Here is a 23,846-nt window from a genome sequence, read left to right as displayed (position 1 = left end):
AGATAGCGTACAAGACACAGTAACAGTAAGAAGGGCGAAAAAATACTCAACATATTAATTAATTAAATATATTTTATCTTCTCTCATAACTTTCTATTTACATTTCCACTATTTCAGCAGCAATATTTACAGAAAAATATCTATATGAAAAATACATAATCTGACAATTCTATAGGTAACAATATATATGTCTATGGTAACTAATATCACTCACGAATCAACTGTATTTGGCAAATTATTCGCTAAATGTGTTTAGAACATGAAAGAATTCACACAAAGTTAGGTAACAGGAATAAATAGGACTCGGTGGAAATATTTTCCAATTATTCAGTGAAATTAAATTAATATAAAGTAGGCATCACAAAACAAAAACGTTTGTTTGTCAGGAATCGTTAAACATGGCATGGTATTGGGAAAGCTTAACACATCTATTTTGTAACGTATGAAATTGCTTGTAAAAAAAGTGTAGCAAACGAAACCAGAAGCAGTTAGCTAACTGCAGTAAATTATAGTTCGGTCATTAAATCAATTGGCAACATAGATCTGTTTTTACAATGTTAATGGCCCCTCTAACCAAGTAACAATTCTACAATCGTTAGCAATAATGGAAGACAATCAATTGTATGGAAATGACATTTACTAGTCACGTGACTTATAGCTGTCAAATTCATACATCGAAGCGTTTTTTTAACAACTTTATTGTTTGTTATCAAATGTTACTTGGTTAAAGGATACAGTAATAAATTACAAATTCGTTGAACTTCGTTTTCGTCTTATGATACGTGTGGTTGTTGGAATCACGCGTGGCCGCAGTGGGGGACCAGTTCAGGGTCCTCGCAGGTCAGGCTCTGGTCGTCGAAGACCTTGCCTTCGCCGCAGGAGATGAGGCGAGGGTGGCCCTCCACGCAGGTGATCAGCCTGTGGCAGTCTCCGGGGACAGGGAAGCGGGGGAACGGCCAGAATTTCGCCGACTGGGTGTTGGCTGGCACTTTGGTTGGGCATTTGAAGCCGACGACAGCTGTGGAAGAGATTTTGACAGTAAAGCATAATAGGTGGGAATCTAATATTTCTAGTAGTCAAAACTGTTTGAGATTACTCATATTTGCTTAAATATTCCACATCAGTAACTGTAAATAAATACAATTAGACTAGTCTGATTGTATGAGCAGAATCGCCTAAAAACAATAGGCAATGATTTGACTAACAAAACGAATCAAAAATTCTGTAGACCTCTATGTTCTTTTTACTACTTCGTTTTTTTTTGTGAATTTCATCTAAGCAACATACTCCAGAATAATATGCAAATATCTGTATACTTGGTAGATTTTTGGTCACAAAATATTTTCTATCCGTTACCTTCAGGGTTACAGAAAGGCTGTAGCAGATCAGGCCAGTTGCATCCGTGGATACGTTCATCGTACACGAGGCCTGGTGTGCAAGGCTCCTGTTCCGGGATGCCGTACGCGCACTTGATGTAGCTGGTGGAGCACTCAGCGCTGTCCGGGTAGATGCCGAACTGGTATTCGCAGCCGGGAGAGGAGAGAGGCACCACTGGAAAGGAAATTGAATACGTTACCAATGGAATTTAGAGCGCTGGAGTAGAAGTGGTGTAAAGTAAAAGTCCTAAGTAGGTAGTTGAAGACGGCCTATGTAAAATGCACTGCTGAACCTGATAGAAGCGGTTTCTTTGGTATATTAGGCCGCGTTCTGTGAGCTAAGTAAACACTCATTCATTAATTTAAGGCAAATCCGTAGCACTTGTCTAAGAGTTCATCGCAGAGAGAAGAGAGCTCATCGGATTATTTTAGGGTGCCTTGGCCCTCTTGAAAGTTCTACGCAATCTCTCAACCCGTTCAGGAGCTGCGATTAGGGTTTAAAAGTTGAAACTCACGATCAGCCTTCCTGTGTCCACAGTCGACAGCCCAGTGGTAGTTGCAGTGGTTGTGCACGGCGCCCTTGCCATCGAACAGCAAACCATTCTCGCAGGTCTCCACCGTCAGCGTGCCGTTCGTGCATAAGAAGAACTGGTCACAAAGCTCGGGATGCGCGTACGCCTGGAAATTTAAGAAGAGAATATTGGAACAATGCAAAAAATAGGTTTTTTTTTTAAATTGAACCTCTATTTTTGATCGGGGAATCAATAATGCAATTTTTAAGCTTCGGTTTTTGGTTTAAACGTGATAATGTAACGGTATGATACATACCTGAACTCCATATTGTTCAGGACACGCCGGTGCATGTTCCAACAGGATGCCGGCGCTTGCTGTAACAAAATTAATTAATTAATTATTAATTCTTTCATTATTTATGAAGAATATTTTTGAAATATATTCTGTGAAAAACTATAGGTACCTACGTAGAAGTTAACAGAATAAATCAAATACACAAATAATTCTAATATAACATCTTGTACAAAATTCTTTGCAATAAACAACCAACATTTCAATCACGCTTTAACCAATCAATCGCGAACAATCAAGGGTTGGCAAGCGGCAACTCGAGGTTACACTTTCGATATAATAACATGCGTGTGTAAAGTGCGTTCGAGCGTAACGTGTTGCAACCCTAACAATGTGAGGTCACCGGCAATTCGAAGTTTGAAACAGTTGAGTTGTTTTGTGCTAATACTTAGACTAATTGTTTACACTCGACTAGAATGATTAATAGGCGAATGAAATCTGAACGGAGTTTGAACTTAGGTTGCGTCGTGTTTTGTTTAGGCAGCTCTCGATTTCTTGTCGCGAGCTTGAAGTAGTATACCATTAGTTCCAAGCATTTTTTGAAAAGAAGGCTCGTGGTGGCCTTGAGGTTTTATGCATAGAGTTGTATGCACGAGGTGGGGGTTCGATCCCAAAGCAGGTAAAGTACCAATATGTTTTTTTCAATTTATATATTATGTACTAAGAATCTTAATTCTGTGCTCTCTAAGATTTGTTTATGTGGATTGCGGGAAACTTTTTAATTGATTTTAAATGTTAATGGCATTGAAACATTGAAACGGGTGTCGAATCGAAATCGATAGATCCAGTTGTTAAATGTAAGATTTATAATGATACCTACAATGTTAATAGTAAAGGGTGGGTGAAACTGCGTGCTGTCCAATAATCTAATTAACCTTCATTTAGCCTCATTTTAATAAATGACCTTTTATTTTGATTTTAAATACTAAAATAAAATGTTTAGAGGAAAAAAAATTGGTGGTTTTTTTTAATTCCTTTTTACATTATTAAAAAGACAGGTTATAATTTATATACGTATACTTACTATTGTTACAACACATAGTATACGTAAAGTATGTTAATTAACTTAAATGCTCATCAACTAATTAATTTGTAAAAAGTTGTGCAAACCGTAACAACGCAATTCTTATTATGCTTTACTTTATTGTTTAGACAAGTTAATAATTTCCTTCAAACTTAATGACCAAGTTATATAGAAACCGGTCACGTGCAAGTCCGACTCGCCACAATGAGGGTGCCACATAAATAGGGCCATAGGGTTACCCAGGAACGAATTGACGACCATAAAAACCGTTGCTCAATCTTTGTTTTGTTGTTATAGCAGTAGCAGAAATACATCATCTATGAAAAATTCAGGTTCACGACATACAGCCTGGTAGCGGACAGATAGACGGACAGTGGACCCTCAGTAATAAGGTCCCGTTTTTACCCTTCGGTAACCATAATAGTAAAAGATACAGTTTATAAAGCATATTTTTTTGCTGAAGCTAAAACAGCAAAAGGTTGCGCTGATCGATAACAATAGTATGGTTTACCTTTACTTATGGCTACATTGCCGACCTCCGTGGTCGAGTGGCGTACGCACCGGTTTCAAGGTGTCGCTAACTCTGAGGTCCCGGGTTCGATCCCCGGTCGGGTCAATGTAAAAAATCACATTTCTACATTGTCTCGGGTCTGGGTGTGGTACCTTCGTTGTATCTGAATTCCATAACACAAGTGCTTAGCAACTTACTTTGGGTTCAGAACAATGTATGTGATGTTGTCCGCATTTATTATTTATTATTATTATTATTTATTTTTTGCCTTAACGTTGGTCTTTGAGTCTAAAACTCACATACCCAACCAATACTCAAAAATAACAAAACGTGTGCCTTTTACGGTTAAGAGATTATCTAACCCCTATTGTTATCCAATACTAACTCATACCACAAAAGCAACAAGTTCTATGGAGCAACAGGATCGTGAAAGGTCAGGCCGCCGACCCTTAGTTCCTTCACTTTCTCCACACAGTATTGAGTAACTTGTATCTTTCACCTGTTACTCAGCAATGTTCCGTTTCCGATCAACATTAGCTGGCCTATCCGGAAACACATAATGTACAATTATTAGTTAGCATATTAACTTATGCAAGGTTAAAAGAGTACTGATCGGAAAAGTCAGTTGCAAAAGAAAAATTGCTCTTAGAAGTCTATGTGAAATATTGAGACCTTAAAAAACGAATTAAGATGTTTTTAGCGTGATTCATAATCCTGATAATAATAATAAATGTTAATAAATATGTTTGTAAGTCATTTGTCTAACGTAATATTAATTAACTTATTCATGGCCCTAAGTTTACAAACTTGTCCTTAAAACTGAAGTAAATAAGATACAACAAAACTAACAACGATCTGTGGTTGTAGAGGTACCGTTCCTTAAATTGCATTCTCATATGTTAAAAGACTACATTGACTGATTTTATAGTAGTAGATATGTAGGAATAAGACACACAAATACATACAAAAAGCAAGAATGATTTTACGCCAGCTCTACAAAATACAAATAGCTCTACAATCAGTTGACTGCACTTATCTAGCGCGAGATGAATAGTCGTGAGTGAGGCAACACGTCGTGCCGGCGTCGGCAGATGTCGGCCACAGAAGCAACAACCTCGGACTTTTACTTTTACGAAGCGAACGTTAACATCTTCAATACTAATAACTAGTCAATCGTAGGGCATTATGAGGATGTAGGTGATTATCGTAGAACTAATTTTACAACGGTTATTTACTAATTTTGGAGTGGTTATTAATGCTCAATATATGTAGGATTTAGTAATTTGCTTCAAATTATAAAGCGTGCTTTGCGAGGAATACTATTTTTATTAAACGTAATTACAATTGAGATTATTCATTTCTCATATTTAGAAACCAATAATTATTGAATATAAGTAGATGCAGCTCTATTTGCAAAGGATAAAATAAAATAAAAAAAACTATAAAGCTACCTTCATATCAACCAACCGATCAATCAGACAACCGCACTTATGCCCAGGTGACTATCACACCGTAGAAAAATGTTTGATTAAAAACATCTAAAAGTCTCTTTACTTTAAATTAAAAGCAGTAGAGATACAAATTAATGCACAAAATATTTATTTTCAATACATCGTGACGTGTAACATAATAAAGTGCTATAACCATTTCTCGGTAACAAATGACAGCATTAAAAGTCAATGTCACTTCACACTTCAGTGTCAAGCATTCATACCGTAAGTATTATATTCTAAGTGTATTTAAACACGCAACCAGTTATTAAAGTGAGCACTAATTATACGACAAATTAAAACTTAGCTGTTATACTTTTGACGACCTTGCGGTACGTAGCAAGCGGTTACCTACTGACATGTGTTGGGCCACTAAAATGTTAGCAGTTTTTTTTGACAGCAGTGATTATTAAACTTATTTATTAAACTTATTATTAATCTTATTTTATTCAGCAGTGATTATTAAACTTATTTTTTTTTGTATTATGTAATTTATATGATTTTTTTTTTTTACAGTTAAAATGCATTAAACATCTTTTGGATCGAATATATTTGGTATAATGTGGGTTTGCTTTTCAAGGTAGGTGCTTGCATCGTGATATTCTCAAAAGTTACGGCTTTAGTAAACTGTAAGTCGGCCTCGGTATTTGTCATTTTTAAACTATAGTTGTATAGGTGTTACATTATTTTCATAAAAGGAATTTTATTTCCTTTACATTTCTTCGAAATAGTTTTATGCCAAGAAAACTGATCTTACTTCTTTTACTACACTTTAACTGACACTTCACATTAAGGATGTAATAAACTCCGTGGCTAGTCTCAATAAACCATGTTTTCATTATCTCTTCTTATCAAGGATTTCCCTCAACCATTGTTGTCAAGATTTTCTCACGGATAACGAGCGAACTCAGATGTTATATGAACCAGTTAATTATAGCAGTTTATTATAACGAAACGATAAGTTAAGCTCTACTTATTTCATAAACTGTTCGGTAATCTTTAATCTACAGTGTTATTAAGGTTAACTTGCTTTAGTTTTGTTACTTTGAGTTTTTCATTTAAAATACAATCCGTAATTAATGCTAATCTATGATTATATTCGTTAACATTAGATTTGTTTGCATATTAAGGTGAAATATTTACGATAAATACATAAATAACTTCAAAATTCGTGAAACTTTAAGTACAGTTATCTCATATATAAACCAACTGTGGTTTAATAGTGTAATAAAAAACAAAAGATACAAATGGTTTTTTTTAAAGAATAACAAACACTTTTAAAAATGTAAATAAATTATAGATCATAAATTTGCTTTCTCCGATCCTTATTAAGAACTTACTATGTTAAAAAAAATTATGTAAAATAATTGAGTAAAATTAGATTACACAATCACACAATGTAATACTATTATACAGCAACAAGATCATCTAAAATAGATAATAAAAACCACTTTCCCTAATAGAGAAGTAATACAAAGACACAACAAACCAATCGATCTTCCCCTCATTAACATTCACTCTTTCATACAGATTAGCATCTGAAAACGTAATTAGATAATTTGTATGGCTCACGTTTCGTATGGTTTAAGTACACTTCTTAGACTTAGACTATCATGCTAATACTGATTGGAGAAAGTCAATCTAAGTTAATTCTTAAGTCACTCGATGTGTCTGGTTGTGAGTTTGGTCATCAAATCACTTTAATAGCAGATGTAAATCAAAAGCCATGTATTTATTTGTTTACCTACCGAAAACACAAATTTTACAAAAAAAGATAATCGCCATTCTTAAATTCAGTTAGTTGGTGAAATAAAAAAATAATTTTAACAAACTTAATACCCAATGAGATCTGTTAATGTGTTAAATAAATAAAATATCTTTGAAATTTTCTTTGTAGCTGCAGTTTTGCTGTCTTTGCGAATAAAGAGGTATAAAACCTTATTCTTTTTGATAACGTTAGCTGTGTCTTTTGTATACACAAATAAATAAAGGCATCACTTTTCCCTTTCTACGAAAATACATTTATTTTGTTAACGTCTCACGCAGTATGACAAACATTCAAGTCAAATGTATATGACACACAAACTTAACCTCCGTGATTATTAAACGCGCAACTGTTGCTGCAACGTCTTAAAGAACAGCTGTTCTTTGAGACATTGTTGGGAAGTTTCTTGCACCGTTTCTTCTTCGAAAGCAAGATAAGCGAATATGGTTTAGCTTATCTTAATCTTAACTTCTACTTTTCTGGTTTTGTTCGTGTCTACAAAAGACAAGAAGTATACTGCTCTTCGACATGTCCTTGGTGGGCGGAATGTCTACGTAATTACGTAAGGTCTACGGAATCCTAGCGCGATCAAAGGGAATATAAAACGTAAAAGTTTACACGGTACCTCGATAGATGGCGTTGAGATCGATTTAGATCGCGCTATGGTTTCGTTACACGGGATATTATAAATGTCGGAGAATTATATTTTTGGTTGTGAGCAGAAAGCACTGTGGTTTACTATATTATACGCGCTTAATATTAGTTTCCAAGTGTTTTAATTATCCATCCTCTCCAAGTCGACCTTCGTTCATAATGGGGTGGGCTGATAAAATTTATATGTCTTCAAAGAATCTGATGGACAAGAATTCCTTCACTAGGGTACGCCCTATATAGTTACGTTGTTGGTTTTAAAGTACCAAATTGAGTTGAACAGCATGACAGATTACAGGATTGAGAGTTTGATATAGAGTCGTGTTAACTTAGTATAATATTCTAACGCATCCGAGCAATAACTCACATTAATATGATTTATTCATGAGATATCGTTGCAATATCAGTTCAGTGACGTCACGAGACAATATACTGCGCTTCTTGAATTATTAACAGTGTTATGTAAAGGATTTATGAATGGTCTGTTGTTTATTATGAGGGTAATGCACTGGAGTGACGTATTGAATGATGAATTATTATAGTGTAATGGTGTATATCTATAAGTGGCACTTTTTTGTTTCGGTTCAAGTGTATTTCATTAGCCTTGATGTAATGATCAAGATCTTTAATAACAATTAATGTCATAGTCTTGCATAGATTTATATGCACGAGGTGCAGGTTTAATCCCAACGCAGGCAAGTACCAATGAAACGTTTTCAAAGTTATATACACTTTTTTGATTATTCTAAGACTTATCACTGATAGTGATAGTGAAGGAAAACATCGTGAGGATACCTGGCTTCCAAATATTGGAATTTGAAATCGCCAACCCGCAGAGAATTAGCGTGGTGATGACAGCTAAAATCATCCCTACATAGGCAGAGGTCTCTACCAAGCAGTAGGATGTGAATAGGCTGTTATTATTACATACATCTATATTTTTTAATATAATAATGTTGAGTACGATTCCATTAAGAAACTGTCTTATCCGAGTTACATTTTGGACAGTGTAATTCAAATTATAATGAAAGTAGTCAGTTTAAGTATTGCAAATATAAGTACACAGGTTTGAAATAACGAAACAACTGGCTTATCTTAAGAAACTGGACCAATAAATTTTAATTAGACCCTGCAACAAGTTGACTATTGCGACAAAATCTGTTCCTTAGCATTTGTCAGTTATAATCGTACATATTGGCAACATTCAGTTTGCAGTACAGTCAGCAAAAGAGTGTGAACAAAACAGACTCATAATGTACTTTCATCGATAAGTTAAAAATTGGTGTTTCGTGTCTTTTAGAAATAGGCGTCTAATCTGTTTTCTTATCTCATAACACAATAGCAGCTAAATTATTATGAGTATCTTATGAAACGATTTTTGTTGCTGACGGTACACCCTCCAAAAAGGTATATTTACTTATACATTTTATAACAAGTTGTTCATAAAATTGTTGAACGTGTGCAACATTTTAGCGGCCCAGCGGCTAAAGGCGAAAGTAGTCGCGAGCGGCTAGCCTTGGTGCGCGTGCGCAGCCAGGTATACCGCTTCAGATTAGATCGGCTCACATGCTACGTTTAACAATAGTTTAACGTTAATAGAGACTAATTACTGTAGGTAGGAAGATAGCAACATTGTGATTTAGCTCATTCTAGTCATAAAATGTATGTACTTATAAAAACTATTTTCAATTAAAAAAAAACCGTTGATTTTTCCAAACGCCTTTGATCATGGTATCCGTATTAAAAGCTTTGTTAATTTACATATATAAATTACGCCTCACATATAATTATTAAAAGAAACAGTTATCCGCTGTCAAAACTAGATGCAGTCATAACTGAGATCTATATTGTTCTACCAATAATACATGAATACTGAATTAAAATTATAATGGTGGACGCCATGGAAAATATACTATAAAAAATAATTTAAAGAATAAATCGACTAAGTGACTCTACCGACCCAGGTTACCGAGCTAACTAAACATTAATTAAAAAACTCGGTTATTTTTAACTAGTTAAGTAAGATTGGCTAATTGAAGTCACAGTTCGGTAATCACAAGATATTATATAACAAAAACAATTGGGAACATTGTTTTTATGCAGTTGCTAAATATTTAAATGGTTTTGTGCAGAGGTCAAAATATTTTTATAAGTAGGTAAATAATTTAAAGTTAAACAAAAAATAGTTTGTCTTAAATTGGTGCCAAGTATTTAAATTGCAGTGTAGAGTCGTCAAAGTATTTTTATGATCTAATATTTTTGCTTGTAAATAACAGCTTAAAATAACACAGGTACCTACTTAAATTAATTAGTCTCAAACTATTTCGCTTGAAATACTAATGAACATAATAATATTTTTAGTTATCATCTAAAATACAGTTATTTTTTTACACTAAGAAAAATTATCTTGATCCCACACATTAAATTTAATTAATATTAATGTAACTAGTTATGGGCCAAACTTAATCTTAAACTCAAAGTATGTTAACAAAAATATACATTATACAATCAAACAAAAACCTGATTTATTTTACTCTAAAATTATTATCTTTGGCTATAAGCCTTAATAGGAAATAGTTAATAGGCGCAAAGAGGTCGTTATCGAGTTTCGAGTAATTGTATTACACAACCTTGCAGAATAATTACAAGCAGGTAATATAATTTGATTTGGACTTCCCTGGCGAACAATATCTCGTTATTATTGTAATTAAACAAAATATTCTGTTCATATTTACTTAAATATATTTATAAGAACGCCCTCAACTGTTCTATATTAATAGAATTACTTCAAATCTATAAGAAAGACATTCTTATTCTACAAGTGACGTTACTTTAACTTGCCAATTCAATATACGCAACGATACTGTGTACGGTGGTTTTTGTTTTAAGTCACAGCCAATATAGAAATTTTTAGCTATCGCGATTCACGAGATACAGCCAGATGACGGACGGGTAAACGAAGAGACAGCAATGCATCGGTAATAGGATTCTGTTTTTACTATTTGGGTACGAAACCTTCAAAATAAGTATCACATATTCTCATTGAAAACTCTCAATTCAAAGTGTACTATAATGTCTGCTTTATTTGGTTAACTTTATCCTTAACCATAAACTTATACTCATCTCTATTATTCTCTTAAGATGCAAAGCAATTAATATTTACATAATTAATACATGATTAAATCATTGCAAGCTGTTAAACATACATAATTACAAGTGACTAATTACGTGCTTATAAAGGTGTTAGATATCTTAAAAGCAGGTTTCATATGCTATGATATTCATATATTTAAATATGTGTAATTTAATTTAATTCATAAATCATCAATGACACCCGCTAACGAAGTTTGCAAACTTGTTTTATATGATTAAACCTGCTGGCAAACATATAAATATCACATTTTGTTTTTAGTATAATTCTTATACTAAACTATTCGATAATCTAGAAAGTATACGTTTCCTTATTTAGGAAGTCCTACTTCTGTTCTGTAAGACATTCAGCGCACAAGCTACTTAACGAACTTTTTCGGAAAAGTGATGACGACAACTTTTAAAACATTGGAGTAATTATGGAAACTTATTTTTTCTTTTGACCCGCAAACATAAATTGACCCATTTACAGTGAATTGAACTGACGCAAAACATCCTATTAATGTATACATTTTGCGAAGTTACGTCACAAGCCCCTCTCCTAACTTTAAAGCAGTTTAATTTCGACAATTTGTATTCTTCAGATTTAAAGTATAAATAAGGGTATATATTTTGTAATTATTTATCTGACGAACTAAAAGGAAGTTAAGATATATACCATCGTGTTGTTATAAATTAATTCCATTTATAATATTTCTAACTGGCCATGTTTTGCAAACCTATTAAGTGTAGAAAAAAACAAAAGCTCATGCATCGTTATTTGAAAATGGTATTCTACAATATAAACGCTAAATACACACCGTACATTTGGTATCTAACAATCCGTACCCGTTTAAACAAACGAAAGTCCTTAGGTTTATTATTACAACATCAAAACTATTGAAGCCGAGAGTCGACCTATTTACAGTGTACAAACAGTAGTTTCTTGATTGTTGGCCAATTACAAGTATTTACCAAGCCATAGCCAATACACACTACACTGTAACACTACATATGTGTTGTTATTGTTATTTGTAAATATCGGCTTAGATCTTAATACAATCGGGTACTTCAAAGCATTCACTTAAATGCCTTACAATCGGCTCTTAACACAACACTGTTTGAGGTTTCGAAGTATTCACTTTTGGATTATAATAATATATTGGTAGTTGAACTTAATACCGGTATAATAATAGTGAATTATAAAACAAATAAACTTAATTCTTTAGCCATGTATAGAAGTGATTCATGTTTTTCGTTTTTGTGAATATGTTTTCATATTTTTAACCGACTTCAAATAACAGGAGGTTGTCAATTCGATTATTGACGACCTCCGTGGTCGAGGGGCGCACGCAATGGTTTCAAGGTGTCGCTATCTCTGAGGTCCCGGGTTCGATCCCCGGTCGGGTCAATGTAAAAATGCACATTTCTACACTTTCTCGGGTCTGGGTGTTTCTGGTACCTTCGTTGTATCTGAATTCCATAACACAAGTGCTTAAGCAACTTACTTTGGGTTCAGAACAATGTATGTGATGTTGTCCACATTTATTTATTATTATTTTGTTTTCTTTTTATGTTTGTTTCCTCTGATCAAAGAACTAGATAAACTGATTTTGTTTATAATTTTTCATTTAATGTGAAGTTACTGTTATTTGGTCCAATTAAACTTAATTAAGTTTTTCTTCGCAGTTTTGAAGTCGGTTGTATGTTTTACTAATTTGTTGTTATTCATAATTTTTTTACCAATATATCTAGATATTATTTATCAATTTCAATTATTGCTTAACGGTTAAAGTGCCATCAAAGTAACTTATAGCTATGAAGTACTACAATAGTAACCGCTAAAAATAAGGTTTAAAAGTGAAATTTACTAAACAATAAAGCATCGTATTTAATACAAATTACACAGATTATGTCAAACGCTTCCTCGAAGGTTGCGCAACAAGATGACAGAACAGGTTTCTAAAGCCTTCCGCGGTTTTGCAATACTATCGAATAGGAAATCAGAGGCTTATCATACATTCAGAGCGTCTTCACAAATACAAATAAAACGTCATAATCTCAAATTATAATATCACAACTTTCATACAACGCCATCTAGTCTAAAAATAAGCAAAGCTTGTGTTATGAGTACTAGACAGCTGAAAAACATACTAATATATTTCTAAATACATAAAATGGACAAAATACACCCAGACACGGAACAAATGATCGTGCTCACATCACAAACAATTGTTCTGGATGAGAATCGAACCCGCAACCTCCGTTATAGCAGACAAGGCCACTAACCACTAGACCAACAGGATAGTCTATATACCCTAATAAAAACAAATTATAAACGAAAAATCGCCTTTTATAAATTGTTTTCTTATTAAATTTCATCGATAAACTAAAAGTCAATGTCCTAGATTCGAATTGTTGGCGTTATTCGTCGATTCTTTCCAAATTTCATCGAAGCAACGAGAAATCTAGTTTCGTATTTTTAGTACTAGAAAACTGTAGTTTAGAAAACGTGTTATTTTGGCTTTAAGGTGTGGCTCCAGACAGTGTTAACAGACATTGGAAAGCGTTAATAAAAATGTTAATTAATTTAGCACAAAACTACACCTACATTCTCAGCGGTATAAGATTTTAAGCAAGAACTATTGAGTTTGCGGAAGCAAATTAGAGCTATACAATGCGTTTTTAGCGTCTCCCTGATATCATAAGGGGTCATAGAACTAAAATTAAAGGTATTGGCAACGCTAAAAGAAAAGTGAACATTCTTGTTATATACCACGATATTATCATAATATTCTACCATACATAGCCAGGGACCAGTACTTGGTACGACATTTTCCGCAGAAACCTTGAGTTTCCAGGATGTTACGTGACTTAGGAAAGGACAAACATTACAGCAAAAAATAACTTAACAAGCCCATTCATGGTCGTTCATTTAGTTCATTCATTTCGCAAATACCTGTCATATCATTCGATCATATCTCATTCATTTCGTAAATGTTGGTAAAAGTATTGCGGTACGTAACTGCAATTATAAATTAAGTTGATATTTAATCAGATAATGTTAAACTCGTTTAACCTGAACCAGTTTAATAGGTCAACAACGAAACTATAACAAAATTAAAAACGTATTATACTTATGTTTTGTTTTTTTTTTTCAATCAGTGCTGCAATTAACAAGTAGTGTTGTACTCCCGACGGTGTATAGTGATTGAGAAAACCAATAATTGAGTTTAAAACCTACATACAATCAAAGAAGTGGAGACTAATCGTGTCAGTGCAAAAAATAAAAACAAGTATTTGTTATAAGATGAAATAACGATAAATGAAATAAGCAAATTATGAATTTTCAAACAATAAATTTGTATATCATATATTCAAATTTAGAAAAAAAGTCATCTCACCACTGACATAAATTTCATTTGTGAAATATTTTGAAATAACCATATCAAATTTTAGCTAGCTTTTTGGTGAAATTTGACTGGTTCTCATTCAAATAGTATAACAAACATACAAGTTGTATGTATGTGTTAAAAATGGCTGAACCGATCAGTTTTGAAATTTCGTTTTATAAAACATGAGTCAGTCAAGCAGATTCTGTAACGGAAATTCAAGGAAACAGTTAATGAAACCAAAATTACTATTAATATGAAGCTTATTAATTAATTAACGTTAATTGAAGCAACGAAACTGACTTGTAATTAAGACTGAAAACGTAGTGCCATTAGTTGATTATTTACGTGTATAATGCATGTTATAATTTTGGAGTTTTACGCATCAATCAAATAAAGTAGTTTTGATGACTGTCGATTAGACTGAAAATATTTTGAAATCAATAATGAGGTGCGTTAACATAAAAAAACCTAAAGAGTAAAGGACTCCGTCAAATCGAAATCCAATCTGTCACGCCTTTACCAAAAATGGAACTATTACTACTTTTCGACTGTATTATTTTCAACCGATTTCAAAAAGCAGAAGGTTCTCAATTCGTCTGTTTTATATTTTCTATTTTATACCTCAGAACTTCGGACAGTATTTAACGTGAGATAATTGTCTTTTGGTCCCATAAATTTCATCAAGTTTTGATCAATACTTTTTAATAAAAGTCGGTATGTTTTCTTCTCAAAATTATTGTGTCTATTTTTTTTTTGTTTGACAGTACATTTATTTCAATTCAACACAATAAAATTCCTAGTGAAACATGACTTCAACGAATAAAAATAACAGTTAACTACAAAGTAAATCCTTTACACAATGCGTGTATACTCATCATGAATGGCACACTACGCGAAATGACGTGTAACAAAAGAAAGCTTACTGTCATGCGTACGCGCATAACAGATGTAAATTTATTACCGCCAAGGAGATGAGCGAATGAACCGTTGCGTAAGAGACGCCAGACAGCGTAAACAGTGGCGCTACCACTACATCTTGCAGTAATATTATTGCATGTGTGGAAGAGGGGTGGGCGCTCTACGCCATGTAGCTCTATCTCTCTTTTTCAACTACAATTCTATTTCTTTGAGTTGTTGGTATGAATCCAGTGATATTTTTTTAAGTATTACAGGCTTGCGCGTGCCCTTTGCTGATTTTATTGCGAATTGTGTTTGTGTGAAGTTTTTATGCCTTTTATTATTGAATTTGTTTATGGAAAGGACTGAAGTGATGGTTATATAGTTTTGTGAGCAATGGGATAGCTTAGGAAGAACTTTTTTTTTTTAATTTTAATACATTGACTGTGTATTAATAAAAAAAAACTTTATGTGATATAAAATACACACTTCAATAAAATAATAGATATGTAGGCGCATGAAAGTTGATATCAAGGTTAACCTCGTACGTAATGAAACTGAGCGAACAAATATTACTCTCTAAACATGCTACGGTAGAAGGATATCAATCATGTGTAGTAGGTTTGTATGTAGTGTGGCATGGTATAGTTAAGTTTATGGAGTTCAATGTGATAAACGGTGTCAACAAATTTGATTGACAAAGTAAGAACAATAATTGATCTGACTAATTAATATTCTAATCAGTTTTGTGTTGATTCGCTAAATACGTAATAGGAATTCAAGTCAATCATGTATTAAATCGAACTATTTAAAATACCTATTACATTATATCTAATGGTTTAATTTAATTAATTTATGAGGACACTAATTATGTCTGTGTGAAGTCAAGTTGAAGCTATTCTGCAGTTTTTTTAAATTCACACAGCTCATTTGTAGCAAAATAGTGGGCTTAATTTTGACCAAATCAAGCGAGTATTTCATTGTTTATTTATAAAATCTCATTGAGTTTTAAATTCCGTTGTGTATGGTTATTTAATTATCTCTTTTTTGCTCTATTGAATTCTGTGGCCTTGACGCTTACAAATCTTGTACTCAACTAAGTATTCAACAAAAAAACTATCACATAATAAAATAAATTTCTCAAATCTTCAGGTGTCATATCTAATGTGATGAGGATCATTAATTTCATTATTTACTACACATATATTACATCAACACGACATAAGTTACAAGAAAATAAAATGATGACAATTAAAACTAAATAAATGACAGATAAAAATCATTGCAAAACAATGGATTGTGCAAGTAGCGCGTTGAACTCTTTTGTACGGGCAACGTTTTACGCCGGCGTCTAGCATAAAACGTTACACTCGTCAATTACGGATTATAACCGTGCTATTATTTAATCTTTATCTCACGATTATGTTACTGTTTCTTTCTTTTAGAGCACGTTTCAGTTTCTTACGTAATCGGGGTTGGTTTTATTGTAGCAATGTGCTACGAAAGTAGCTTATTGAGACCATAGTCGAAACTCAGTTTACTAGAACATTTGATAGGAATTTTACTGACGAAATTTTATGAAGCGTGATGTATTCAAGCGTAAGCGTATAAAAACGTATTATTTAGCACTGAGTTTATTGAGTTTACCGAGTCAATTGGAGCTACAGGCATTTGATTCATTATTTAGATTTGAGTGCTAATTTTTCACTACAACCAATCTATACTAATCTATCTATACTAATATATAAAGCTGGAGAGTTTGTTTGTTTGTTTGTTTGTTTGTTTGAACGCGCTAATCTCAGGAACTACTGGGCCAAATTGAAAAATTCTTTTTGTGTTGAATATACCATTAATCGAGGAAGGCTTTAGGCTATAAACCATCACGCTGCGACTAATAGGTGCGAAGATACAATGGAAAATGTGAAAAAAACAGGACGGATATAAATCGTAACTTATATCTTCTTCTACCCACGGGAACGAAGTCGCGGGCAACAGCTAGTACTAATATATAAAGCTGAAGAGTTTGTTTGTTTGTTTGTTTGAACGCGCTAATCTCGGGAACCACTGGTTCGATTTGAAAAATTCTTTTTGTGTTGAATAGACCATTTATCGAGGAAGGCTATAGGCTATATAACATCACGCTGCGACTAATAGGAGCGAAGATACAATGGAAAATGGGGAAAATTCTAACCACGTGGACGAAGTCGCGGGCAACAGCTAGTCTTTAATATAAATATGAGTCGATCTTTACAGCTTTCTGCACCAATATCCATTAACATTTCATAACACATATATCAGAGGCCGGTCCAAATATTTCGTATTTTTAAATGTCGTTCAGAAGCAGGTGCGGGCCTTGAGTCAAACGGTCTCGATTCCGGCTCCCTTTCCAATCGTTGAGTAACAGTGTAGGAAACGACTCTATTTAATACAATTATATGCTGGCCAGGTTTTAATTACTATTTTGTTTCGCATGAAAAATAACAAGGTTCTTTTTGGAGTACGTTTCTCGCATGTAGGTTTAACTATAAAATGTTGATTTATCAAAATACAACCGAGACATGCTTTGTGAACTAATTTTGATTATACATTTGATAGACACAAAACTATTCATTACAATTAGACAAAACTAAAACTATTAGGTTTGATGCTAACAACCTTGTCTGGTGCTTAGTTAAAATATACACTGCAGTTGTTTATTAATACTATGCTATGCTAAATCTAATTTGGTACGGTAAGTTAACTCAAACTTGAATTGTGTTAAACCCAAATTAAAATTTTGACAATAGTGACCTTGATCAACTTCAGGCATATCTAGAAGGTTAATAATAATAAAATATAGAGCCGTAACCAATCATGTTCATAACTTTTGTTTGGTAGTAATATATAGTACTTTGTTCATGTAATAAGGCTATTTGTGTCAAGTATTTGAATAAAAACCTACAAGTTAACACGACATGTCGCTACCACTTGCGTAAGAGACCAGCTCTGGACGAAACATCTTTATGTATAATTAACGTAAACAGTACTTAGTGAACAGAGACTTTTTACTAGTAAGACAGACTCTATTTGGTTAATGATTTGATTACGTCAAGAAGCTGTCCATAATGCTTTCTGTTTATTTAAAAGGGATCATCGTGTGAAGAAACTTTGTCGTTTTTAATGGCGTACATAGGGACACAGATTTAATATGCAGATTTAATATTTAAGGTTGAAGGGCTTTAAAAAGCCCTTCAACCTTATTTTCAAGAGTATATAAAATAATGAAAGATGAAGTTTTGTTGGTGAATAGGAAGTATACCAATGAAGAGAATTAAAAGTAAAATGCGATCACTAAGCAAAGTAATAAGCGTAAGCTACAAAATCACCTAATTACTATGATTTCTTGCATTGATTTTAAAATAAAACATTACATTTATATTCGGCAATTTACGCAATGATAAAATAATTGTATGCATTGTTTTCGTCATTAATAAATCAAACAATATTTGATTTATATCAAACAATATGCCAAACAATATTTCAAAATAAATGCAAAATCAAGTTTGGAATATTAATGAATGGCAACACGAGTGACATTTATAAGAATGTCGTGCCATTTAAGTTATTTTTTTAGGTTTACATATTGACTTATGAGATTTACACCAGCAGTTTCCCTTTTTACCTATATTATTAAGTTTAAGTTACCTTCAACCTTGCCATTAAATTTATTAGATGCTTAATATCTACTAGTAATTACAAAAAACAATAACATGGTGTATTGAATAACTTACAACTTAATAGATATACAAACTAAAAGATGTCTATTATATAGACTACCATATCTTTAAAACATGTCTAATGCACATGGTTATATGACTCTACCTTTAAGTGATCTAGTTTCAGGCTATTGTAATTTAGCTTACATACTTGTTTATTGTTCAATGATTAATGACTAAATCAATGTAATCAACTCTGTGACATTTAAGACGTTACCAACGCGTCTTGTTGTTACATATGTCGATATTATGTTGCGACGAAACGAGTTCGACTTGTTTGCTTAAATGGGATTACTCATTCGTGAAAATAATCGCTTGATCCAAATAGATTCCAGTTGTACTGGTATACTCGAAACTCCTTTTAGGGTATTTTAAAACTGGTATGATATAAAACTAGGAGAAGGAGATTTTAAGTCTATAAGGTAGAGAAAAAGAGAGAGATTATAGAGTTAGATTATGAAATTGTCAATTTAAAAGAAATTCATAATTAAAGTATATCAAGTTGCAAGCAAAAGATATCCAAATGTTCAAAAATCCTTATCCTATATCCTAAGATATTTTGATACTATTTATATAAAAAGAGTTAGGTAGAGTATTCCATTCTTTTTTTTATTAGAATCGAAGAAGAAACCAGTTTTACCTAAAGGACTTTAGATAAAACTGGCCAATGAATCTATAATATGTTCTTACATACATACGAAAAGCATTAGATATATGTGTATTAGTAAACAGTTGACGTCGTTTTAGTGTCATCGAAGGTCTTATAAAGTTCAGCCTAAAATTATGCCATTTTTGACTTATTTTAATTTGAAGACCTTATGGTACTGGCATGGTATGATAAGGGAAGAATAAACAAGGTTAGTAACCGCTCTATTTACGTAAGCTAATCATAGTAGTAACTACTTCTAGAATATATACAACCTTCTATTAATAATTATAATTGACAGGGTCAAATTTCATAGAATATTTGTCGTTAGCTCTACATCGGTTCTTTGTTCTAAATGTAATGTATAAATTTAGATCAAACAGAATTTCTTCAGGTAAAAAAAATACTTAACTAATTTTAGTAGAGTTATTTAGAAAAATATATATAATAGTATCTTACCGTAAGCCACGCAGGCAAATAGATACGCGAACTGTGCACTACTCCTCATGTTTGCTTGTGTGTTTGTTTGTCGCGACGTGTACGCGTTGTACTGAGCCCGGTAGCACTGGCGGCGCGCGCGCACAAAACCGACCGTCCGCCGACCGCGGTTTCGTGGTACCGTATCTATAGTGTAGACTGGTTATTGCTAATCACTGACCATAAGCCACAAGAAATCAGCAAATGTTGAATTTAAAACGCTTTTTTCTTAAGTTAAGACATAGGTGACGGGAATCGTTTTAATAATAAACACTAGTTGCAACACTACTTTTTAAACAGGACATTCTGAAATTAAGTTTATTGTAAACTTAAAACCCCTACTGGAATTGAGTATTTAAGGCGTTTTTATGGATGAAGCATGAAAATAATTATCTTCTCCTCATCTAGTTTTCTGCATAATCAATTTATTTCTTAATTATTTTATGTAAATTCTTCCGTATTTTAATACCATGCCACCTTTAAACCCTTCCTTTTAATATATTTTGAATTAATTTGTTATAATAAAAATGTTTGGATAAACAGAGTTTTTCTTTTCATCAAAATCCCTTTTTTTAATTACCATACTTGTAACGTAACCCAACACGACTATGAATACGGCAGCCTGTCTGTATCGGTCTCAAGTCACCTATTACGAAAACGGGCATATACCTCACGCGGCGTGCTCTGAGTGACAATACGACACAGACAACGCTCGCCTGGATGTGATAGCAATCAATCGATATTAAACTTTAATCTGTTATGTAAAGAGAAACTGTTCGGCTGACAAGAATATTTATCATGCATGTGTCACTTGTGATGACATCTGTTAGGAATCTTGTGGTTAAGTGGCTATCGGCGAAAAATGTTTGCGAATACACTTCAATTGACAAAAATGAGCATGTTATCAGTGGGAAACAAATTACGCGTAAATAGACAATTAAATTAATTTTGACGGTTACACTTAGCAAGTAAAGCTTTTTTATTTTAAAAATTTGGATTCATTTTGGAATGTATTTATGCTAACATTATAATTACTGTTCTCGTCTCTGAATTTTCATACATTTTGATATGTTTTATTGTAACAAAACTATTAATATCATATTGTTATTGAAATGCAAAAGTAATACTGTCTGATTGTCTGGGTTTTAAAGGCTAAACCTTAAACTCCATAAAGTCAATAATTATATTGTTGTAAACCACTTAGTCGTAGTTTAGTATACTTATCCTGATTTTAGATTTTTACAACAGGTCTAGGTTCGAAATAGTTAAGAAGGACATTCTTTGTCTACATCAAAGCTTCCAAAAACTGATATATAGGTATTTGAAAATATTTTGCCGAAACAAAGACTTAATCACCGACTTACTTTACAAAATCTTAATCTTACGTAATTACTGCAATTTTATTGAGTCATAAACTTGATTTTTATTGGCTTGTAAATAAACTGTATGACCGAGGTAATAACTGTTCATAAGTTGTTACTTTAGTTATATTGGTTACAACTAAAAAGTACAAGATTGTGAAACAACTTGTATGCTGTATTGTGAATATTCATGCACTAAAGCTTGTGTTAAAAAAACTGTTTGTGTGTATTTGGGTTAATGTTTTATTTAAACAAAAACTAAAATGTCTAAAGCGCTGATGACATGAAAACTTACTAAACGTGTAAATGGAATAGAAAGTGAAGAAAAGGATGTTCCTATAATTTTAATCGAGTGATTTTGCACTTTTGTTTTAGATTACTACATAAATAGAACATTTATGAAAAAACATAATAAAAATAATTATAATGTATGGGCTGCTTGCTCTACGCAGTGTCAAAAAAGAAAGGAGCTGAGATATTTCCATGCAAAATTATCGTCGAGGATAGATAGACGCTCTATTATAACAGAATTCAAAAAACATCATTCAATAAGCAAACAGCAGCGATCAGAATGCAAAGTATAGTAGACTGACTATAGTAGGCTGCGGTATTACTCAAAATTTCTAAAACTGATATTTTTTTCTCCCATTAAATACGATTCCCGCACTAATTAATATAAAGCCTTTTTATTATGGTACTTAACGATATTTATTCATTTAAACTTAGAAGACTATATTCTAAAGCATTTCATCTTTCTAGTTTACTTAATCATTATATTTACCTCGACTCTACCTTACCTAGTTCGAACGCATTCTACGGATAAAGCCGGTGTTTTGTAAGTCTCGCAGTTGGTTGCCTGTCACGTGTCGCAATTGCTTTTCTTTATGCTAATTTTGTGTTGAATGTGTATTAATTTAGTATTTGTTTAAGCAATACAAGGAACTGTCTTTGAATATTTGATATTACTATGTTTAGGGCTTGAAAGCTTGAATAAGAGGTTGACAGTCTATAAATCAGAATTGTTAAAAAAAGATTTCAACGCGCCTTTCAAGCAAACCTATTTAGAACACAAGGATTTTGTTTTTAACATTCATTTTAAAAAGTACGCTTCCGTTTTAAATTTTGTAACACTGTATTTAAAATTACTTTTCAGATATTTCTGCGAAACGATTAACCTGCAAAGGTGTGCCTGATTTACAAAAACTCTACATTTTTATTCTAGAGTTTCATATTAACATTATTATTAATTTAAGCGTTGTTCCCATTACAGCGGGTCGTTTGTTTTAGTCTCGTTCCAGCTGCCGGAACTTATAACCAATTCAATATATTGCAACATTTTAAGCTAACAGAATCTACAGATACTGGTGTTTACTATTTCATATTGTGAGATCAATGAATGTATTTATCAAGATAATTTCAAAATTATGAAGCTTATTCTGTTTAAGTTTTTTATTGAAAATTAAGTAGTCAGTTTTATTAATTTTACTAATTTTGTTTACAGTTTTGAGCTAGTTAAATGTCTCTTGATGTGGACGTGTGTGAAAAATTTATAGATTGTTTGTTTACGCCTGAACGCTTTCAATATTTCACGCAAAGATGCAATTGCTGTTATTCTTCCATATTGGTCGAGAAGGTAAAACAAAATGTTTAAACTTCTTCCACAACAACAACATGTTTTTAAGATTGTTTATTATACGAATATTCATTGAAATATTATTCATTTAAATACATGTATTCTGAAGTGTAGATAGGTACATGTTTAGTTAGATGTTCAATGTTTTCAGTTTTTTCTTATTTCTTTAAATCAAAAGTGACTAATATTTCTGGTAGTTCTATAAAACAACTAGGATTAGAAAAAAAAACATATATTTAGACATAACAAAATTTCGTATAATAATGGTTAATTAGGTCATATCAATAAACCTGCAATTTAGTATTTGTTGAATTAAACAAATCGTTGATTAACAACTTCATTCATCCAAAAACGGCCTTCATAAATCAAATAATAAATTATATATAGTTACGGCAACCAAAAATTATATACCTGAGGCCTACTACCGTCTCTCTTAAAACGATGAACCTATTTAGACGATGCGAGAAATATTGTGCAAGTGATGTACATTGCCGGCGATAATCATTGACTTTTGATACCAGAGCTGCACAGCTCTTCAATGTATAGTGTTTCATATTTTATGTAACAAACCGTACTCAAAAGGTTGTGATTAATGGCTATCAATCTGATATAATTTCTGCCACATCCGAGGTCCCGCAGGGATTAATTTTAGGCCCATTGTTATTTACTATATTTATATGAATGTATTTTACTATATTTTTTAAATGTATTTACGCATGTAGCATTAGTCGCTAGTAATCAGTGGGTGGTGTTGGCTGTATAATAAGTGCTAAAATTCTATGTATTCTGGTTAAAAACTGCTGTTTTTCATCCCTAATAAATAAATAACAAGTTGCACTTATATTTGTCTCGGGCAAATGCGGGTTTGTTGC

The 23,846-nt window shown here is 32.6% G+C and overlaps 1 protein-coding gene across 1 annotated transcript; it reads right to left on the bottom strand.

The window, feature by feature from the left end:
• Positions 1 to 52: 52 nt before the first annotated feature.
• LOC113494509 (protein obstructor-E-like) lies at positions 53 to 20,122 on the bottom strand. Its single transcript, XM_026872888.1, has 5 exons — positions 19,963 to 20,122; positions 2,205 to 2,263; positions 1,892 to 2,054; positions 1,357 to 1,551; positions 53 to 1,018 (listed from the first exon to the last, which is right to left on the bottom strand). Exons 1-5 carry the CDS (start codon positions 20,009 to 20,011, stop codon positions 798 to 800), a joined length of 687 nt encoding a protein of 228 aa, XP_026728689.1. The 5' UTR covers positions 20,012 to 20,122; the 3' UTR covers positions 53 to 797.
• Between the last annotated feature and the right edge of the window lie 3,724 nt (positions 20,123 to 23,846).

Source organism: Trichoplusia ni, chromosome 5 (assembly GCF_003590095.1).
Source record: "Trichoplusia ni isolate ovarian cell line Hi5 chromosome 5, tn1, whole genome shotgun sequence".
In the NCBI taxonomy this organism is placed as follows: domain Eukaryota; kingdom Metazoa; phylum Arthropoda; class Insecta; order Lepidoptera; family Noctuidae; genus Trichoplusia; species Trichoplusia ni.
The sequence above is the reverse complement of the archived record's forward strand: the minus strand, read 5'-3'. Positions and strand labels throughout refer to the sequence as shown.

Coding starts and splice junctions, on each gene's coding strand:
- LOC113494509 (XM_026872888.1), bottom strand. CDS start 20,011: ATGAGGAGTAGTGCACAGTTCGCGTATCTATTTGCCTGCGTGGCTTAC. Junction 1,552..1,891: donor TGGACACAGGAAGGCTGATC/GTGAGTTTCAAC, acceptor TTTCCTTTCCAG/TGGTGCCTCTCTCCTCTCCC. Junction 1,019..1,356: donor GCCTTTCTGTAACCCTGAAG/GTAACGGATAGA, acceptor TCTCTTCCACAG/CTGTCGTCGGCTTCAAATGC.